A 20,592-nucleotide genomic window follows, 5' to 3' on the forward strand; every position below is an offset into this window, starting at 1 on the left:
ATGCTAAAATAACACACGCATTGACATGTAAGCCCATGGACAATTATTTAGCGAGTTAGCAAGGTTCATTTCGATTTCAAGTTATTTTTAACTTTTTGACATTATGTGTAAAACATGTTTTATCTGACCGGAACCATGAAGCCATTTCTGACCTCTGCCATAATAGCATTAAATTCAAAGTAAATGCCCCATTGAGTGCTTTGAGACATAAGGCTTGAAGCTCCTGAAGGTATTTGACCTCCATATGAGGGAATCTCACGGTTAAGTGCTGCTCTTCTCCAGCAGTGGTGGGTCAGTGAGGGGTTAATAGTCTGTCCATGTCTGTGGCCAGAGCAAAGCAGAGATAACTGTTTATTTGCTGATGAAATTACCATGTGTAGTGTTCAAGGGAAGGCAACAGATTGCGTTGTTGTTTTTTACGGTAATGGACCGCCGCTGAGGGAACCAATAGAGTCATTTGCAGAAAGGTTGCAAAACTAATGTAAGAACAGCTCTCAGATCAGCTCGACAATAAGTCCCACCTGAGAGCTCTGAGGTGTGTTCATGTACTTGTCCCTGAGCATTTAATATTACTCACTTTTTTATATATGTTCCATATGTTTTTCATTAAATTAAACTAGATTTGTGTTTCCTGAAGGGAATAATAGTGCTTGCAAATAGAAAAACAGTAGTGTAAACTTAGTTTTAAGAGGTTCTGCTGCATTGCTGTTGCTGGCTGTCCATGGTCAGATAGATGCTACAGTAGGAATACATAAAGAATCACAATGGAGTGCAACAAAATTTCTCATATTTGTTCTCAAATAGGGAATTAGGGAAAGTCTTCATTATATGCCATGAACCAAACCAGACAGTAACATAGTGAATCACAACATTACAAACTTTGATTTGAAGCAAAAAAAACTAAAAAACTAAAAGTGTTCTTTTGGCACGGTTTGGTTATTTCGATTCTCTGGTGCAGATTTCTTTGCATAATTATGGGTCGTATTAGTAAGTAGTTTTTTTTCCTGAAATTCTGATGTTGAACACGATTATTTAAAAAAAATAAAATTGTAATAATGTGGGCTGATGGCTTCAACAGCCTCATATCTCACAGTAGGTCTGTTTTTAAAGGTTAGTAAGTTCTCATCAGAAATCAGTTCCCCTGCAGAGAAAATTAATGGCATTTTTACTTCTGGAACCTGACTATTTCACTCACTGTTCAGTAAAGAAATAGATCTTTAAAAAATCACTGGTTATTTTTTGAAATCTGAACTTAATATCAGTGTAATCAATTGGTGATATTTGGTTTCATTTTAAAGCAGTGTAGCTCAACCAAGAATGAAATGATCTATGAATTTGTTTCTGATATTGAATATGGATAAAATATTTTGGACAATATTCTGGTCATATATATTTAGTGTAATAAAAACTAAAGGAGGACTGCAGCTGTTCAACTTCAAAATTAAAAATGAATTACTTCATGATTTAAAATTAATAATTAAATATATAAAAAATAGTGTTTTCAAGTTTGTGTTTACATAATATATTTGTGTGTACTGTGTATGTTTTTACGTATATAGTGTACATTTATATATACATACACAGTACACGCACATATATTATGTAAACACAAACTTTTATTTTGGATGTGATTAATTGCGATTAATCGATTTGACAGCACTAAAAAAAAATACCAATATTTAATTAAAGTTATTCACACATCTCATGTGCTATATTCCACGTCTTCTAAAGTCATACAATAGCTTTGTGTGACAGACAAATTTAAATATCTATTGTGATTCACTGAAAATTCCTCAGGTTTGTATTGGTTCATGAGAGTCATCAAGTAGTATCTGATTTTTGAGTGAACCTTTCTTTAGAGTCATTTGATTCATTTCACAGAACTGCTCTGAATGATTGCTTGATGAATCAGACTGATCAAGATCTTAAGTTCAGCTCACTGATTCAATGATCCGAAGACTGTCAGTGAATGGTGATTTCAATTTTGATGTTCATCACATAAACCTGTCCTATTTAGAAGTAAGATGGATTACTTTTATGTCTTTTATATCTTTTATGACACTTTAATGCCGCTTTTTGAATGTTGATAGTTTTGCTCTCAGTTCATTGTAATTGATAGAAAAAAAGCGACTAATGCAATTCTTCATAACTTCTTTTTGTGTTCTTCAGAAAAAACATTAAAGTCATACAGCTTGGGAGCGACACGAAGGTGAGTAACCAATGACAGAATTTTCATTGTGCAAATTGTTCCTCAAATAATCACACTGTTCTTAAATCGTAGTGGCTAATTACCCCAAGTGCTTCTAAAAAAAGAAAAATCAATAGCGTATCATCTGCCAAAGATCTATCTGGTGTACCAAGTGTTTGACAACTACAACATCCATCAGGGCCCGAGTGGGTTCAGGAACGTCCCTCGGCATTTGTTGTTTGTCTCGGGTGTTTTTCTCGCTAGCTTCCTCTCTCTCGCAGTGACGAGGCCTCTCTGTGGAGGATGTGGGCTGTCATGTTCCTGCTCTCGTTTTCTCTTCACTTGACACCCCCTCGTTCATTATGCGGCTGTGACATCACCACAAGGGCAATCATACGTGTTTGATAAACGAGAGGCTCATTAGAGAGAGAGCTGATGTATGACTGCTATTTGCTGCTTTTGTGCCACGATGTGAAGAGATAAACAATGCTGCGGGGTTTCGCACATACGCACAAACACACGCCGCTATCTCACATCGATCAGCTGCGCCATTGTAGCCTTAAACGCACATGTGTGGCGGCCCGCAAAAGCGTAGTAACCTTCACAAACCTGCATTCAGAGAGACCGTGTGCTTTCTCTGTCTGAATGCTGCCAATTTTCCCACTCACAAAGTAGAAAATACCGTCGATGAAGTCTTACACCTGTGCTGTGATTGTTTGTCGTTACAGTTCATCTTTGGGCAGATGGTGAGGGGCCCGCCCCAGCTCCCCCTCTTCTACTCACCCAAAGACACCGTGGACATCAGTGTGAAGATGTGCTGCATTACGTTCCCCAGTCTGTTTGGGCTGGCCAGTGCTCCACCCACCACCAGCACTGCCATGATCCACAGGGCCTTCGAGCACTCACCAAAACCTTCTCCTTGGACAAGGTACAACGAAATAACAGTGCATATAATGCAATCCATTATATATATATATATATATATATATATAACGGAATAACAGTGAATATAATATATATATATACTATATATATATATATTAACTATAGTGCTTTTCATTTTATTTATATACATTTAAAAAGAGCCTAAGAGTAATATTTTGTTGGTCAGAGGATTTTTTTTCATACCTCAGGATTTTCAAACTTTTAATGCCAATGTAAATGTAACTTTACATATTAATATTTTGGAAAGCAATGAGAAATGTTTAAACAATTGAAATATAAAAATTATTTTTATATTAATATTATTTAAATGTTAAAGTTATTTATTAATAATATAATTAAAATATTAACATATTAATACAGTTAATATAATTTAATATAAATATAAATGCATTTTATTTCAATTATTTATATATTTCATACCTCAGTTTTTTAAATTTTAAAGTTCTAAGGACCACAGATATAACAATTCCCATATTCGTATGGATTTATGAATTCCGATATTCGTATTTTTCTATTCTTATTGATATTTTGATATTAATATTTTGGAAAGCAATATTATTTTAAACAATTTTAACAATATTTTAACATATTTATATACAGTATATATATAGCTATATAATTTTGCCATTAGGGGACCCCTATATTCAATGCTTCAATAGGAGGAGCCTGATTCACTACCAATCTCAGAGTCGAATATCGCAAGGTGTTATGATCATGCCATTTGGCTATAAACAGTTTTAATATAATTTTGCCATTTTGGCTATATGGATGTGCTCAATGTCTGTAAATAAGATTCTAAAAAGAAAGAAACTTTGAATAAATATTTTTAATTTTTGTTTTTAATTATTCGTGAATGTATGAGGAGTATCTTGGCGACAAGGATTAAATCTTTAACAAGACTCAAATTGACACAGGCAGAGTGAAAGACTGGATTTTTTCAATCAGGTAGGGTACAAGTGATTGCAAAACATTTAAGCTGGTTTATATTGTGTATATTATTTATCTCGTATAAGATGCATTTGGTTGAGTCAAGCGCTTCATTGTACTGTAGTACTACGGTGATTATCTCTTCAATAACTATGACTGGGACTGTCATATACACAACATTATAATGAGAACACTATTATAATAAAACGCTGCGGATTTTTAGAGTTTAGTTGCCGTGTTACTGCTCGTTGTTGCGTGAAGATCTTGTCCACAAAAGAAGTTCACTCAGAGCCACGCAGACACGTTCATGCATTTGGGCATTTTGTGCAGATAACCTATATTGTCCACTTAGGGTGATGAATTTGTGCTCATGAGATTTGTTCTTTTATTTAGGTATCCTATAAGTTGTATGAGTTATATCCCACTGATTAATAAGTTGCCATCAAATGCTTCACTTCATTCTTCAGCTCAAAACAGAAATGCAGAACATTAAAAACATATACATAACGCTATAATTGCTGGCGGTGGCTGGCAACTTTTTTCAAAAATGCTGGCGGTGAAAGAGTTAAAGTAAATATGAAACAGCATTCCCTATTTTAATACCCCCATTTTACTTTCATTATCTGAAATATGTATATTTGAAACAGAACGATTAATGTTAAACAAGACAATAAAAGGGTTACAGTTTTGCTCTAATGTTAACCAGCAGATCAGATCATTTTGTCGAGGAAGAATTTGATCAGAAAGGTTTGATTTCATATTGAAATTGTTTAGATTGCATGCTGTGATGTCATGAGAAATCCGAGCATTGATTTGAGATCTCTTCTGAAACTTTAGAGCACTCACATGAGATTACAGGGCCTTTTTCTTAAATGTACGATAAAAGCTTGTGCTCTCCATTTAATTACATTTGTCATGAGAGCTCTCATTTGTGTTCTTTCTTTCCTTCTTGTTTCATCCAGGTAACAATTATGGTGTATTTTTATGAGACTTTTATTCGATTTAATTAACAGATGAATCTGTCGAGAGAAAGGTGATATGACGCCGTGACAGATGTTATTTTCACCTCCTCTTTATTCTGTGCTTAAAGCTATTTAAGTGTGATTATGATTTGTTATGATCATAAATGTTGTCACTAAAATGAACATGCTCTCAAATAGTTTTAATGATTATTTTTCAGTGTTAAAGAATTAAAATATAACACGCTTACTATTCAGACACATTGTTTTATTAACTTGAAATGCCCTCTCTTTTTTAGCAATGTCAATATTAATCAGGAACATATGTTTGTTCTGTGTTGGCTGCTTTCCACTCATTAGCAGCACTGGGGATATTAAATGAAAATAAATAACTGCTTAATAAAAACCCAAGATTAAAACTGAAAGACAAGTGCTCAGACTCATGATAGACAGTGCTATAGAGTTCTATATGCTACTAGCAGGAGGCGGGAGCGGGAAATCAAATTGTTTATTCGGACCCACGGTCCTCGGCACTCGGCTGATTTCAGACGGTGAGGGACAGCATGTGAAGTGTGTAAATGATGCTTCTCCTGCTCTGATGTGTGAGTGAGTGATGTAGCTGTTCCTGTTTTATAGACGCCTGTCACCTGGCTCCATTTCTGCTTTTATAAACTGCGCACCAGCCTTTCGGAAAAGGTCAGCTTTTTATGGCGAGGTGGAGAGAAACGTTACAATGGAGGCTGGAAATTGCACGCAGTTTACCTTGGGAGCTCAGTGCACCATCTGGATGTTTTCCTTAAGATCGCATTATCTTCTCTCTCTGACTAAAAGAGGAAGTGGACGACTGACGTTGGCCCGTGAAGTTGTCAGTGCGAACTTCGTAGCTTGAGTGGATTTTTTTTTTTTTCTCCCCGCCCCTTTCTCTCTCGAGTCCTGTTTTACTCTTGACATTTGTAGATGCCAGATTGGGCTGTAATATACTGTTGCATCTATTGCCCCCCAGCATATGCCGAAATACCACCTGATATCTCGGTAAACAGAAATCATATTATTCTTTATTGTGTGCTCAGTGGGAGAGATTGTAAGGGGGCTTTTCTTTGGGGAAAAAAAGATAAAGAAGTTCTTAATGTCAATATGAATGAACAGCCGCTACGCTGCTATCACCCCCTTAAACACAGGGGATTTCTCTTTTTTTAATATCCTGTGCTTTTTTTTTTTTACGGCCACCCCCTATCGCAACATTACCGCTGTGTGCTATTGATAGAATTTGTGATGCTTAGATGATTGTCTACGAATATGAGAATCTTCACGCTTCTGGGTCTCGTCGTTTGTGCTCGGCATCACTAATTAGCTCGGTTGCGTGCTAGACCGGTGGAGAACTGCCTAACAAAGCTCTGTGACCGTTAATTAGGATTAATGAACTGTATAGCATACGAAAACGTGTTGTTTTCTTGCTACTCCTTTGAAAAAGAGGCCGAAGGACGTCGTCTTCCGAATAACCCACTGGCCTTACATCCATTTTTCATGAATGACAAGGATTTTTTTTTTATGCATCACACCAGTTACAGGATTGTTAGATATGTGATTGATAGATAGATTGATAGATAGATAGAAGATGTGTTCCTCTGGCTCAGTGGTAGAGCATTGCGTTAGCAGCGCAAAAGGTCATGGGTTCAATTCCCTGGGAACACACAAACTGATAAAAAGAATGTATATCCTGAATGCACTGTAAGTCGCTTTGGATAAAAGTGTCTGCTAAATGCATAAATGTAAATGATACATTTGGCCTGTTTCTGACTAATTATGGATTCGTAGGATACCTCCAGGGCTGAGGCCGAGATCCAAAGGCAACTGAGCCCAATTAGCTTTTTGACTGGTCAAGTCTGGTTAAATAACACCTGTAATTGGAGCTAACCTGATTAACGGCAAATGCGCCAGTTTGCCGCCAATCAGCACCCCAAAAGGAGCCTGTAGGTGCTAGTTTTAGCCGTTGGCTTTTATACTTGTGCAGTAATAGTTCTTTAACATGAGATTTCTTTAACCCCGTAAGAATGAGGAATGATTGCTGCTGACCCGCCAGACTTCTGCCAACCACGGAAAGCTCTTAAAGTCTTTGACTTTATCTTACGAAACTTTCTCCGCACTTCAGTCTATTCTTGAACGTGCCTTCTCACCTCGGCGTAGGAGGATTTAGTGGGCAAATCTGAATGAACTAAATATGAAGACGTATTAAGATGGATTCTCAACGTTTTAACCGCAGTTAAAACAAAAGAAATGGCACACACACACACACACGTTTACTATACGTCTCAGAACGAGGTTTTTAATTTAATGAGAAATGTTGGATGAAGCTCCATGGTAACACAGATGAAGTGTGATGTGTCCCATCACCCCACCACACATTATTGTCACTTTCTCTCTCTGCATCTTCTGCATGGCTTTCTGTGTCTCTCTGCTAATTAGCAACCTGGATTTAATCAACTGCAGCATTTTTATCAAGAATGGAAAGGTTAAAGGTCGCGAACCTCACACGCGCACTCGCAATACTGACGTACACACCCTCTTACGGTTTGAGTGTTTAATAGGTGGCGCCGGTAATGTGAAACTCTGTAAATGAGCGTTTGCTGCGATAAAGGGCTGCAGGTCTCAGGGTGGGATAATGAGATATTCTGTCGGTTTTATTCTCATCAAGCTTGTATCTAACAGCTTAGGCTCAGTCTGCTGTGAAATGGACTTGATTTTTATTTATTTACATAAAGTATTTATTTTCTGATATGGATTATAAATAATTTAAACACATAATTATTTATTTTATTTATTTATTTTTTATTTTAGTAAATAGACTCAATTTGACTCATTGACTTTAACTAGAATTTCATATTTTGAAAGACCTTTTTTGGGGGCTTGATTAAACCCAGAAAGCTTCAAATGCATGTGTTAAATGAAGAAAAAAAAGAAAACCACGTCTATTAATTTTTCTTCACTAGTACTAAAGAGAGCTGTTTCTGTTCCTTTAGAGTGCTCACTGTATCTGGAGATTGGCACAACCCAGCATGCACTGTATTCAGGCTCATTTCCATTTCACACCAGCATGAGAGAATTCTGGGATGGGGCCCCCTGAGAGTATTTGGAAGTGCCACAGCCATTTCTGCACTTCTAGCTCTGTGACAGAGTTAAAGCGGAGAGATGGATAGCCTCCCATAGCTGCATGCTGGCCTGCTGTGAAGAGAGAGAGAGAGAGAGAGAGAGAGAGAGAGAGAGAGAAAGCTAGCACAACTTTATTGAAGGACGCTAAACACACTTAAACCTAATTATTGGTGTTTGTTAAAGCTGATACTGATATCTAGAGTGCATGATGGTCATATATTGCTGACAATTTCATTTTATACATGAACTTGTATAAAGCATATTAGATGTGCACAAATTTTTTTTTCATGTAAAACTTGAAAAAATTAAATTTGTACAGTTACTAGACAAAATTACAGTTTTATTTTAATTGCTACAATTGATGCAGATAACCTCAAAATGATAACCTCAAAATGATCAAAGGTTGTCAAATGATTAATCGCATCTAAAACAAAAGTTTTTGTTTAATAAATCAACATTAATATGAGTGTGTACTGTTTATTTATTAATTTTTTATATATATAAATTGAATGGATTTATTTTAATTTTTTAGTTTAATAATTTTTTTTATTTTTTTTATATATTTATTTTTTTTTTATATAATATAAGATATAATAATATAAATATATAAATGTATATACATGTAAAAAAAATCTAAATATATACTGTATGTGTGTGTACTTATATATATATAATAATTAAACACAGTACACACACAAATATTATGTAAATGTAATCATTTATTTTCGATGCGATTAATAGCGATTAATCGTTTGACAGCACTAATATATATACATATACATATTTATACTTATATATACATATACATATATACACATATACTGTACATATATGCATATATATACATATACACATACACGTACACACACAATTTTTAATCATTATATACATATACACATACATACACACACACACACACACATATATATATATATACATACATATATACAGTGCCAAAATACTCATACCCCTTGAAATTTTCCACATTTTGTCACGTTACAACCACAAACGTAAATGTATTTAAATGGGATTTTATATCATAAACCAACACAAGTGGCACATAACTGTGAAGTGGAAGGAAAATAATAAATGGTTTACAATTTTTTTTTACAAATAAATATTTCTGAAAATTGTGGCATGCATTTGTATTTCAGCCCCCTTTACTCTGACACCCCTGACTAAAATCCAGTGGAACCAATTGTCTTCATAAGTCACCTAATTAGTAAATAGACTCCACCTGTGTGTAATTTAATCTCAGTATGAATGCAGCTGTTCTGTGAAGCTCTCAGAGGTTTGTTAGAGAACAACCAGCATCATGAAGTCCTATGAATGCACCAGACAGCTCAGGGATAAAGTTGTGGAGAAGTTTAAAGCAGGGTTAGATTATAAAAAAATAGCCCAAGCTTTAAATATCTCACGGAGCACTGTTCAATCCATCATCCGAAAATGGAAAGAATATGGCACTGCAAACCTTCCAAGACGTTGCCGTCCACCTAAACTGACAGGCCGGGCAAAAAGAGTATTAATCAGAGATGCAGCCAAGAGGCCCATGGTAACTCTGGAGGAGCTACGGAGATCCACAGCTCAGGTGGGAGAATCTGTCCACAGGACAACTATTAGTCGTGCACTCAACAAATCTGGCCTTTATGAAAGAGTGGCAAGAAGAAAGCCATTGTTGAAAGAAAGCCATAAGAAGTCCCATTTGCAGTTTGCCACAAGCCATAAGGGGGACACAGCAAACATGTGGAAGAAGGTGCTCTGGTCAGATGAGACCAAAATTGAACTCTTTGGCCTAAATGCAAAACACTATGTGTGGCAGATAACTAACACTGCACATCACCCTTAACACACCATCCCCACCGTGAAACATGGTGGTGGCAGCATCATGTTGTGGCGATGCTTTTCTTCAAGAGGCACAGGGAAGCTGGTCAGAGTTGATGGGAAGATGGATGGAGCCAAATACAGGCAATCTTAGAAGAAAACCTGTTAAACCCGAGACACACTGAACGATTATCGGCTGTCCCAGACGAAAGATTGGCATCGTGAAACAATCGTGGCGATTTCTGTGATCATGGCTCCTGATCGGTGGTCCTATGTCGTACAGTGATAGAGGTTCAAAGACGACCGTTGTCACAGTCTTGCGACCAAAGATAGCCTACGATAATTTTCTGGCAGTGTCAGAAATTCAGCATGACCATCGCACAATATGTTTGCAGTTATGACCCACGTTTACTGACCAACCAGTAAAAATGTGACATGAAATCAACGCAACATGACGGTAATACATAAAACTGCTTACCTCAAGCTCTTATTCCTTACTCTTTCGGCGCTTCCATTTTTTTTCAGCACACATAAAAACTACAACTGTCGAAGTGTGATTCATTATGCTCTTTTTGTTTACCACTAGCGCATGCTAATGATGTTTTATTCTTCTATAGAAATGTGTATCATAGCCTACGAGTCAGTAGGTGTCATCATCATACAGTCTCCATGCATGTCGTACCTGAGTTTATTAGATCCATGTTGCACAGTGTGATCAGCGATGATCTGACCACGATTGCTAAAATCGTGCAGTGTGTAAAAGGCTTTAGAGTCTGCAAAAGACTTGAAACTTAGACGGAGGTTCACCTTTCAGCAGGACAACGACCCTAAACATACAAGCCAGAGCTACAATGGAATGGTTTAGATCAAAGCATATTCATGTGTTAGAATGGCCCAGTCAAAGTCCAGACCTGAATCCAATTGAGAATCTGTGGCAAGACTTGAAAATTGCTGTTCACAGACGCTCTCCATCCAATCTTACTGAGCATGAGCTATTTTGCAAAGAAGAATGGGCAAAAAATTCACTCTCTAGATGTGCAAAGCTGGTAGAGACATACCCCAAAAGACTTGTACCTGTAATTGCAGCAAAAGATGGTTCTGCAAAGTATTGACTCAGGGGGGCTGAATACAGATGCATACCACACTTTTCAGATATTTATTTGTAAAAAACATTTATCATTTTTCTTCCACTTCACAGTTATGTGCCACTTTGTGTTGGTCTATGACATAAAATCCCAATAAAATACATTTACGTTCGTGGTTATAACGTGACAAAATGTGGAAAATTTCAAGGGGTATAAGTACTTTTGCAAGGCACTGTATATATATATATATATATATAAATTTAAGTTGGTATGAGTACTTTTGCAAGGCTGTATATATATATATATATATAAAACTACTAAAAATGACAAAAACGCACAACAAATTTACTAAAACTTTAAAATTCAAATGGAATATATATCTGTTGAAAACAGATCATTTACACAGTCACTGGGCAGAATTACAAATGTCTTCTATTTATCACAGATTATGCTGATTATCTGATAACTGTCAAATATCGGCCAATATATTGGTCTTATGCCATATGTGATATTCCGCATGAATTTTTATCATTTATTATTTTTTTTTTAAATAGAATGGGTGAAAAACATAAGAATTAAGATGGGATCTGGCCTGTATCTAGAAACACGTCTGTAAACAACCACAGACTAAAGCAACACTTAGAAACCACTCAGAGCTCTCTGATTTTCAACCATGTACAGTAATAATGCTCAAGAAACAAAAAAAAAATCTAGATCAGGCTGCATAATATCTGCTTTCTTTGAGACACAATGCTGTTTAATAACGTTCTGTGTACTAGTGATTTAGCTAAAGTGGTTGTTGACGAGATGTTTTTGACCGAGAACTACCTCATGATTGCTTGTAAAATCTATCATTATTGTCCTCACGCCCCCTGTTTAATCACAGATCGTTGACGAAGCTTCTCTCGTTCTCCCCTCAGGGAAAACATCGCAAAGAAGCGTTTGTAATGCAGAGGAGCCATCTGCGGTGACGGGGGACAGACCGTCCCCATCTCGCAACTACCTCCCGCTTAACTAACATGTTTCTTTCGTCGTACCTGTCTCATCAGCCGTGATTGCGCTGTGCCTCCGTGCAGTTGGTGCGCATTAGGGGAGGGGATGAGAAAATAAACAACTAAGGTGCTTTTTGACTCCAGAATAAGCATTGGAAAAGTGGGTCTGTCAAAGCAGTCACTACGATCTGAGATGTGTTGACTAATTGCCTGCTAATTACACAGTAAATTGTCTAATTAAGCTGATGGTTAATTAGGGTAAGCTTGCACAGCAAGTCTTATGGAAGTCACTTTCTCTCTCTCTCTCTCTCTCTTTTTTATTAACAAAGATAGAGCAAGAGAATGTGTGGCATGCCCGGGAACCTGGCTGTGTAATTGGCACACTGGCAGTGACTGGCAGTTAACATGACACGGAGAGGCGATAGAAGTAAAGACTGACAGAATCGGGGGTTTGCGGCAAACAGCGCCACTTGTCATTTGTGCAGGGGCCCGAGCCACGGCCCCCCTCGTGTCGACAGCGATGCTGTGACAGCCAACAGCATTGCACTCAACCAGACTCCTCAAAACCAGTTTCTCCTCCGTTTCTTGACCTTACAGAATCCTAGGCCTGCTTTTTTCACACCAGCTTTTGTGTTTTATAGTGGAAGCTAAAGTTTTTATTTAGTTCTTAGTATTTAGTTTTAATTATTTTAGAATTCAATTTGGAAAAAAAATTTAAGTTATAAAGTGAAGACAAAAATATGTATTTCAGATATTAGCACTAATTCTATGTATTAGGACATTCTGTAATTCATTTACATGTTTTTTTTTAAACTTTCCATTCTTATTATTGCAGCATTAATTAATTTTTGTAATGTTTTATATTTATATATGAATTAGTCTTAGATTTTTAGGGGGTGCCTATTTAAGTTGGTATTTGGTGGATTAATTGCTTGGTTCATTTGTACAGGCCGATAGGTGTACCTTTATATAGGCAGACACGTTTATGTATGTATGTATGTATTTATTTTTTCCCTTATTTTCTTTCTTTTTTTTTTTTACAATAAATCTTTTTGTTTACAATTTCTTTCTTAATTTTTAATTATTTTTCATTTTTATTTATTTATTTATTTTTTTAATTAAATTGTACTATTTTATTTTTAACATGTTGTTACAGTTTATTATAAATGTACAGTTTAATTAAATGATTTACTGTTCATTTATTTACAATTCAGTACTGTCAGCCATGTGTTCCTGTTTTGTTCCCCGTGGTTCAGTTTATCGGTAGTTTTGATTGTTTTGTTTGTTTTTTGTTGTATCTCGTTGAGTTCCTCGTTTAGTTCTGTATTTCAAGTGTGTTCTACTCCTTGTTTCCTGTCCGGTGTTAAACTTAAGTATATGTGCTACGTGTATGTCTCTGCCTACCTTGTGTTACCCCCTGTGTGGATTAATAAAGACTGTTCCTCGTTACTCTCCATCATCTCCGCGTTTTTTTGCTCCTCACATTGTGACAAGAACACTTTTTTTTTTACACTTTTTTTTTTTTTTTACCACAATTTAATTAATTTGTTTTAACTTATTTGTTTTAAATTTAATTTGAATTTTTCATCTGTTTTGTTTACTTTTTGCCTCTTTAATGAAGAGGCACATTGCAATCCAGATTCAAACCTTTAATTACTTCAATTAATTTTCTATTCAGATTTTTTCCAAAGCAACATTATAAAAAATAGTGTCACAATCAGCCCACTATCTCAATCTAGCATGTTTAAACGAATTTATACCTACATAAATGGTATGTGGATATTTTTAACACATTTAAATGTCTGAATGTCACCTATAATCTTCAAACGTATTATACTGGACCTTTTCTTAGTACTAAATTCACTTTTTAAATTAATTTTGGCATCTATTGCAATTACTGTACATGCATTCACTTACAAATCTTCATTCACAAAGTATAATCTAGACACAGTTAGACATTAGACGTTTCAAGAGAATGTGCATTACTGCTGGAGCACAACTCTTATTTATGCATTTTTTTTTCTACTGTCAGTTGTATTTATATTTATTTATTTATTTTTAGAAGCCGATGAATGAGTGCAGATTGAGAATCATGTTGCGTGTAAACTGTGCCGTCTCGTCGCTGGCATTTTGTTGGGGGTTATCCTGATAAGAGCCGCCTGAAACGAAGAGACGTGATACGCGACAAGGCGATTCCCTCAATCTGTCCTGTCATCTAATCAATACAGACAGAGATAGCGACACAGTCACTGTTCAATCACTGCTTCTTCAAGTCAGCCAAGATGCAGTGAATACTGCTGTGGATCAATTCGGAAAATGTCAAAGGTGAAATCCTCAACTTTTAGACAAAGACTGCACGGCTTCCATAACCTCGGCATAACTGCCACGTCTGTAGAATGAATGGACAAAGACTCACATTTATCTCGTCCTGCAAGTCATAGACCAATGCATTCTCTCAGAAAAAGGAAAAACAAGACCCAAAAGGCCAAGAAAAAAACAATAAAAAGGATTGAAAAAAATATATAAACAATCATGTTTTGTACACACATCTTTTGTGTTCCTTCAGTTTAATCTGAATAAATTACAAACGAAGAAATAGTGCAAGCGTCAACTGGAAGTTTATTTACCACTTAGTTTCCATAAAAAAAGCACAACACAATAGAACAATAGCAAGACAGAGTTGACATGAAGAACAACAGTCACAGTCCAGTGATTTGTGTTTATTTAACAAGCAAATTAGCTGAGGTGATGCCGATCGGGGGCTTTGTCGTGTAAAAAAAAAAAAGAAAAGTCCAATCGCCCAGGCTCATTAGCTACAGCTACATGTTTACATTTATAAATATACCCGTTCGTTTAATTGGGAGATCAAAGCGCCCCTCACTACCTTTTGCATGGCTGAAAGGGCAAATAAGTCGTCTCTTTAGTCTGCTAATTTGATCAAACTCATCCTGTCTTTGGGCGCTTCACTCCTTATAAAGCATGACACCAGGGTGGATGAGTGTTGCTTCCTGTGTTTTCATGTTTCCGTCAGTGACGGCTGATGATCAATGAGCTGGCCGCTCTGCTTTCTGGTCTATTTGAAGTGCAGCCTACTAAATCTTTATGTCAGCAATTTTAACTGCTTCATATACTTTTATTAAGCACACAGGATGTGTTTGTTGGGTCGTGTGCGCATAATGTTGAGTTGTTTCATCCAGTACTCAAAGCAGACGTCAGATTAAGAGCCTCTAAAAGCGTCTGTCGCATTTAAGGATTTTTTTTTATACAATAGTGATCTTTTAATACAATTGCTATTGGAATTGTTGCAGTAAGAGCATGAATGCTAGGCTATAAACAAAAGGGACATTTTATGGTGTATTTGACCTTTTTGCTTTAAAAAGGTTTTTTTTTTCTCTCTTTTATTTCTGTTATTTGATGAGTTTACTTGTGGATTTAAAACATGTTTTGACCAAGCATTTTTGTGTTGTTGCTTCAAGCGTTTTATTAAAAAATATGATGCATGGTGAATGACCTTGAACATCATAGTTTATTTAGGAGTTATTGAACTACAAAACATTTGCAATTCATTTTTATATGATTCTTTGAAGCATATGATAAAGTGTATTTGTTTTTTCATGTTAAAAGGACAATTGTTTCTTTTTAAATGAAATTATAATCATAATAAATGATATTATAGTATTCTTTTTGTTTTGTTTTTTACATAATTAACAATGCTTTTCATTCTACAAATTAATGTTTTAAAAAATTATATTATATTATATTATGTTATATTATATTATTATTTTTTTTTTTTTTTTTTTTTTTATTATTTTAGTTTTTTATTTTATTTTTTTTTATTTTATTATTTAATTTTTAAGGTTATTAAATTTTCTTAAAATCTCAAAGTCAATTTATATTATATTATATTACATATTATAATAATAATTTTATTCATATTCACTAATAATGACATTTTTAATGGTTATTAAAATGTCAAAGTTACAACAATATGTAAATGCAAATGGCATTTTATATATATATATATATATATATATATATATATATATATATAAATTATATATACAATATATAGTATAAAATATTCAATAATAATTACATTTTTAACAGTTATTAAAATATCTTAAACTCTTAAAGTCACTTCATATTAAAATATATTATATTGCATGATATTATATTATTCATTTTATTCATATTCAGTAATAATTACATTTTTAAATGTTATTGAACTTTCTTAAAATCTCAAAGTCACTTCATTATATTAATAATATTATATTCTGTTTGCAGAAAAGTTTGGAAACCTTTCCCATAGGTTATAATCCTAGTGCTATAGACGTTTAAGATAATGAATCAAAGCTATTGCTGAGACCCTCAATCCAATAACAATTATGTCCAAGTGAATGTTTATCACTATCGCTGAGGGTGACAAATATATTGCGTGGTCTAATTTCAGACTTGTTTGTTGGCCTGCGTAGCTTCGGCGTTCAAGGAGGGAAGCCACGGGCCAGTGCTTGTGACTTCCCTTTGCACCTAGAAAAGTAATTGGTGAAAAGAACTAATGACCAAGCTGACAGACAATATCCCTGTTCATTTATCAAACAGGGTTAATATCCTCTGTTCTGACTTTAATTTATTAAGTCTCTTTCAGGGGAACTGATCTCACGCACTTCTCCGGATTGCAGTCATGTTCGGCAGCGGCCTACGCAACATTTCTCCAATAGTAGCTTTTGGTTTGCTGCTTTATATTTTCTGTATATATGTGTAGTTGGGCACTGGATTTATTTGTCTTTTTTTTTTTTTCTTTGAAAGATATTGTGTCCAGAAGCATGTGCAATGAAGTCAGTGGGTTTATCGACTGCATGCGATTCAAATCAATTTTTACAAAACCAACATTCATTTTCCATGATTCAGTGAATGTCATGCTTGCCTCTATTCCAGAATTGTTCCTCTGTCTTATTTTAAGCAGCATGAGGCCTTGAAACTTAAAGAGCTTTTTATTTTTTTATTTTTTTTTACTGGAGCTGAATTCTATTCACACGAGTTAGTGGAATGAAAGGCAGTTGTGTGGTATTGTGCCTCTGAGTCCTTTCACTGAAGGAAAGAAAGTTGTCACATGGTTTATCAAGGTTCTGCGAGTGCAGATGTGTCTCTGGGACGTTGTCATGGATTCAAGGTTGCTTCGATTTTAAGTGACAGCTATGGAGAGAGCATTACAGCAGCCGTGGAGATCATTGTCCGAAATCTCAGCAGACATCAATGCATGTACATTCAACACATAGAGAAGCACACACCAAACATCCATGTATGCACTTTCAAATAGGACTGAGGTAGTTGAATGCACTCCTTTGAGTTTAGAATCTACATTCCTGGACATCCTTTCAATGACAGGACGGTCAGTTGATTTTTAACAGCATAGTTTGCATAAAAATGAAACATACTTTTCCATAGAACACAGAAGTAGTTTGTTTGAAGAATGTCCAGGCTGCTCTATTACATAGAATGAAAGTGGATGGGATCCTTTGAGTTTAGAGTATACTTTAATGGAGATTATTTAATTGTTCAGTATGAATTACTTATATGCTATTTTTTTTTTTGTTTTCTAATGAAATTTACAATAACCATTCTTAATGAAGTCTCTTATTCTCATCAAGGCTGCATTTATTTGATTAAAAATACTGTAAAAACAGTAATACTGTGCAATATTATTACAATTAAAAAAAAGTGTCTATTTAAATATCATTTATTTCTGTGATGGCAAATCTGGATTTTCAGCATCATTACTCCATCATTACTTCAGTGGCACCTGATCCTTCAGAAATCATTTGAGTATACTGATTTGGTGCTCAAGAAACATTCTTATTATTAATGTTGAAAACAGTTTTGATCTACGGGTATCTATCTATCTGGATAGATCAAAGGATTTTTTTTTTTTCAATTTTTTTTTTTTTTTTTTAATTTCACAGAAAGAAACATCTTAAATGTATTATTTTGGGTGAACTATCCCTTTAAGAGGGTCTAACATCCCATGTTCCTTACATTTACACACAAGAACAACACATTTTCAATGGATAGTTCACCCAAAAATAAAAATAATCATAATTTACTCATTCATGTCATTCCAAACCTGAATTACATTCTATCTTCTGTGAAACAGAACAAACATACATATTTTGAAAAAAAAAAAAAAAAAAAAAAAAAGAAGAAAGAAATTCTGCGTTATTTCAATGTTGTATGGACCCCATTGGCTTTCCCCAATGGTTTCCACAGAAGAAACTCATACAGGTTTGGAACAACATAAGGCTGAGTGAATGATATATGAATGTTCATTTTTGGGTGAACTATCCCTGGTGAATATGGTGGCTGGTACACCAGAACTGCAGCTTCACACTCTCTCTTTCTCTTACAATATTTCTCTCTCTCTCTCTCTTTTTTTTTTTTTTCCCTCTGGTGTTCTGTGTCGGTTGGCCTGGGTACACAGGAGAAGAGAACCAGCCGTGGTTTGATTTTTCTGTCATGGCTATTTATAATGATTAATGCCCTGACTTGGGGCCACTCAGTGTAATTATGGCTCTTCAAGATTTTATTATTTTATTTGTCTGCTCTCCATCCTGCTGTGACTCTAAGGGCCCCACAGAAATCAGATACAGGACCAGATCAAATGTCATCCACAAAAGCATGCACCTTTTTTGTTTTGGAGTCATTTTTAATAGATATTTCCTTTGGGTAGCAAAGGGAGGGTTTATGTGAATCTCTTAAATTCCCCTGTAGAATCCCTTTTTTTAATTCTTCATGCTGAATAGCAATTATCAATCATGTTGTAAGACATCTATACATCATAACAAGAAATATGCACATTCTGTAGTCATTTTGCAGTGTGATGTTCATTGTTATTCTTTGTTTGTGTGAGTGTGGTTCTTGCATACTATAGTTATACAAATGCAGTGAGAGGAGACTAATCTCGCAGATCAATTCTGGTGATGCAGGCTGTCTAGAAAGCAGGTACGATCCATGCAGAATGCTGAGCATTTCACCCAAATGAGTCTATAATGCATTTAACAAGCAAGACTGATGGTGTAATTTGCATTAGAGGAAGGCTTTGTGTTTTGTGTCAAAGGAAGGCTGGCACAACTAGTACAGGTGTCTTATGTGAAATACATAAGCTTAATGACCTGACTCCAATTATTGAGACAATACAGTGGGACCACAATGAAAATCTGGGTTTCAAAGTCTAATGTAAACCTGGAAATAACGTTTCTAAGAATACAAAATAAATCTTGTAATTCTGTCCTATTCCCTAATCAGAGAGTTCAAATAAGCAATTTTGTCATATTCAGGATCAGCTTTTATGCAATCTTTTGCAGTTCATGCAGCTTGAGACTGTACATACACATTGTTAAAAATTTGTCTAAAATTAATGTTTTTGAAAAAAGTGTCTTGTGCAATACAATAATATTGTAAAAATAACTGTTTTCTATTTAAATAAATGTTTTCATTTAATATAAATTTTCATCAGTCATTACTCCAGCCTTTAGTGTCACATGATCCTTCAGAAATCATTCCAGTATGCTGATTTGCTCAACAACATTTTCTTATTATCATCGATGTTGAAAAAAGTTGAACTGCTTAAATTTTTATGTGAACTGTGATACTTTTTAATGATTGACTGGAACGTTCAAAGAACAGCATCATCTAAAGTGTATTTACTGTCAGTTTTCATAAATTCAATGCATAAAATTACTAAATAATTGCTGAATACAATTAATAATTTCTTTCCTGAAGTAATTCTTATTGAAGATTTTATGAATTAAAAAATATCTAAAACGTATCTTTTAAAAAATGCAAAATATAAGCCATTTTTCCCAGTGTGGTATTTTCATTATGTCTTACGTTTATGTATTAGAAAAAGCAACCGTTGGAAAGCTTTGACCTCGCTCACTCTGATTGAACAGTTTTTTCTGATTGCACCATTAAATGTCTTGCCAGCTCGTTCTTATGATCCAAACTGACGGTAAGAAACTACGTGCATTTTCCCTGCAGTTTTGATCTTCTGAAATAAGACAATTACTGCGGGATGCTGGATCTGAATAGCAAAGCATTTGATATGGTATTAGTTCAAGCCTGTGGTTTAATGTGCAGGATTATCGGCCATTGAGCAGTATATTCCGCACTTGATCTCCCCTGCGTGTCTAGAGAGGGGGAGAGCAAGAGATAGATGGGAAACAGCAGCGCGCATCTTCCTCGGGATAATGAAACGTGTAAGGAGAAACAGAAATTCCGTTGCTGCGTTTCAAAGGTGATTTGAAAAACATGCAAAGATATGCAGATGATCGCAGTAAACGTCAGTGCAGTAATGAATTATGATGGTATGATGATCATACTTCCAGACTCCATTGCTTGTATGCATTCTGTTCTTGTGGCAGTGTGAGGTCAGAGTACAGTATATTCTCATTAGTATGTGAAAGCGTGTGGACGCGGGTTGTGATGTTAGCACGAGTGTGTGAGCGCGGCGGCGGTGTAGTCTGCTGCATTTT

The 20,592-nt window shown here is 35.3% G+C and overlaps 1 protein-coding gene across 1 annotated transcript in view; it reads left to right on the forward strand.

The window, feature by feature from the left end:
* The window catches only part of dpyda.1 (dihydropyrimidine dehydrogenase a, tandem duplicate 1), a 167,202-nt gene that overhangs the window by 69,463 nt on the left and 77,147 nt on the right, over positions 1 to 20,592 (forward strand). Inside the window, 2 exon segments of the mRNA XM_042752217.1 lie at positions 2,170 to 2,209; positions 2,917 to 3,116. Of these exon segments, the coding sequence (XP_042608151.1) occupies positions 2,170 to 2,209; positions 2,917 to 3,116 (240 nt within the window).

This window comes from Cyprinus carpio, chromosome B24, assembly GCF_018340385.1.
Source record: "Cyprinus carpio isolate SPL01 chromosome B24, ASM1834038v1, whole genome shotgun sequence".
Lineage (NCBI taxonomy): Eukaryota > Metazoa > Chordata > Actinopteri > Cypriniformes > Cyprinidae > Cyprinus > Cyprinus carpio.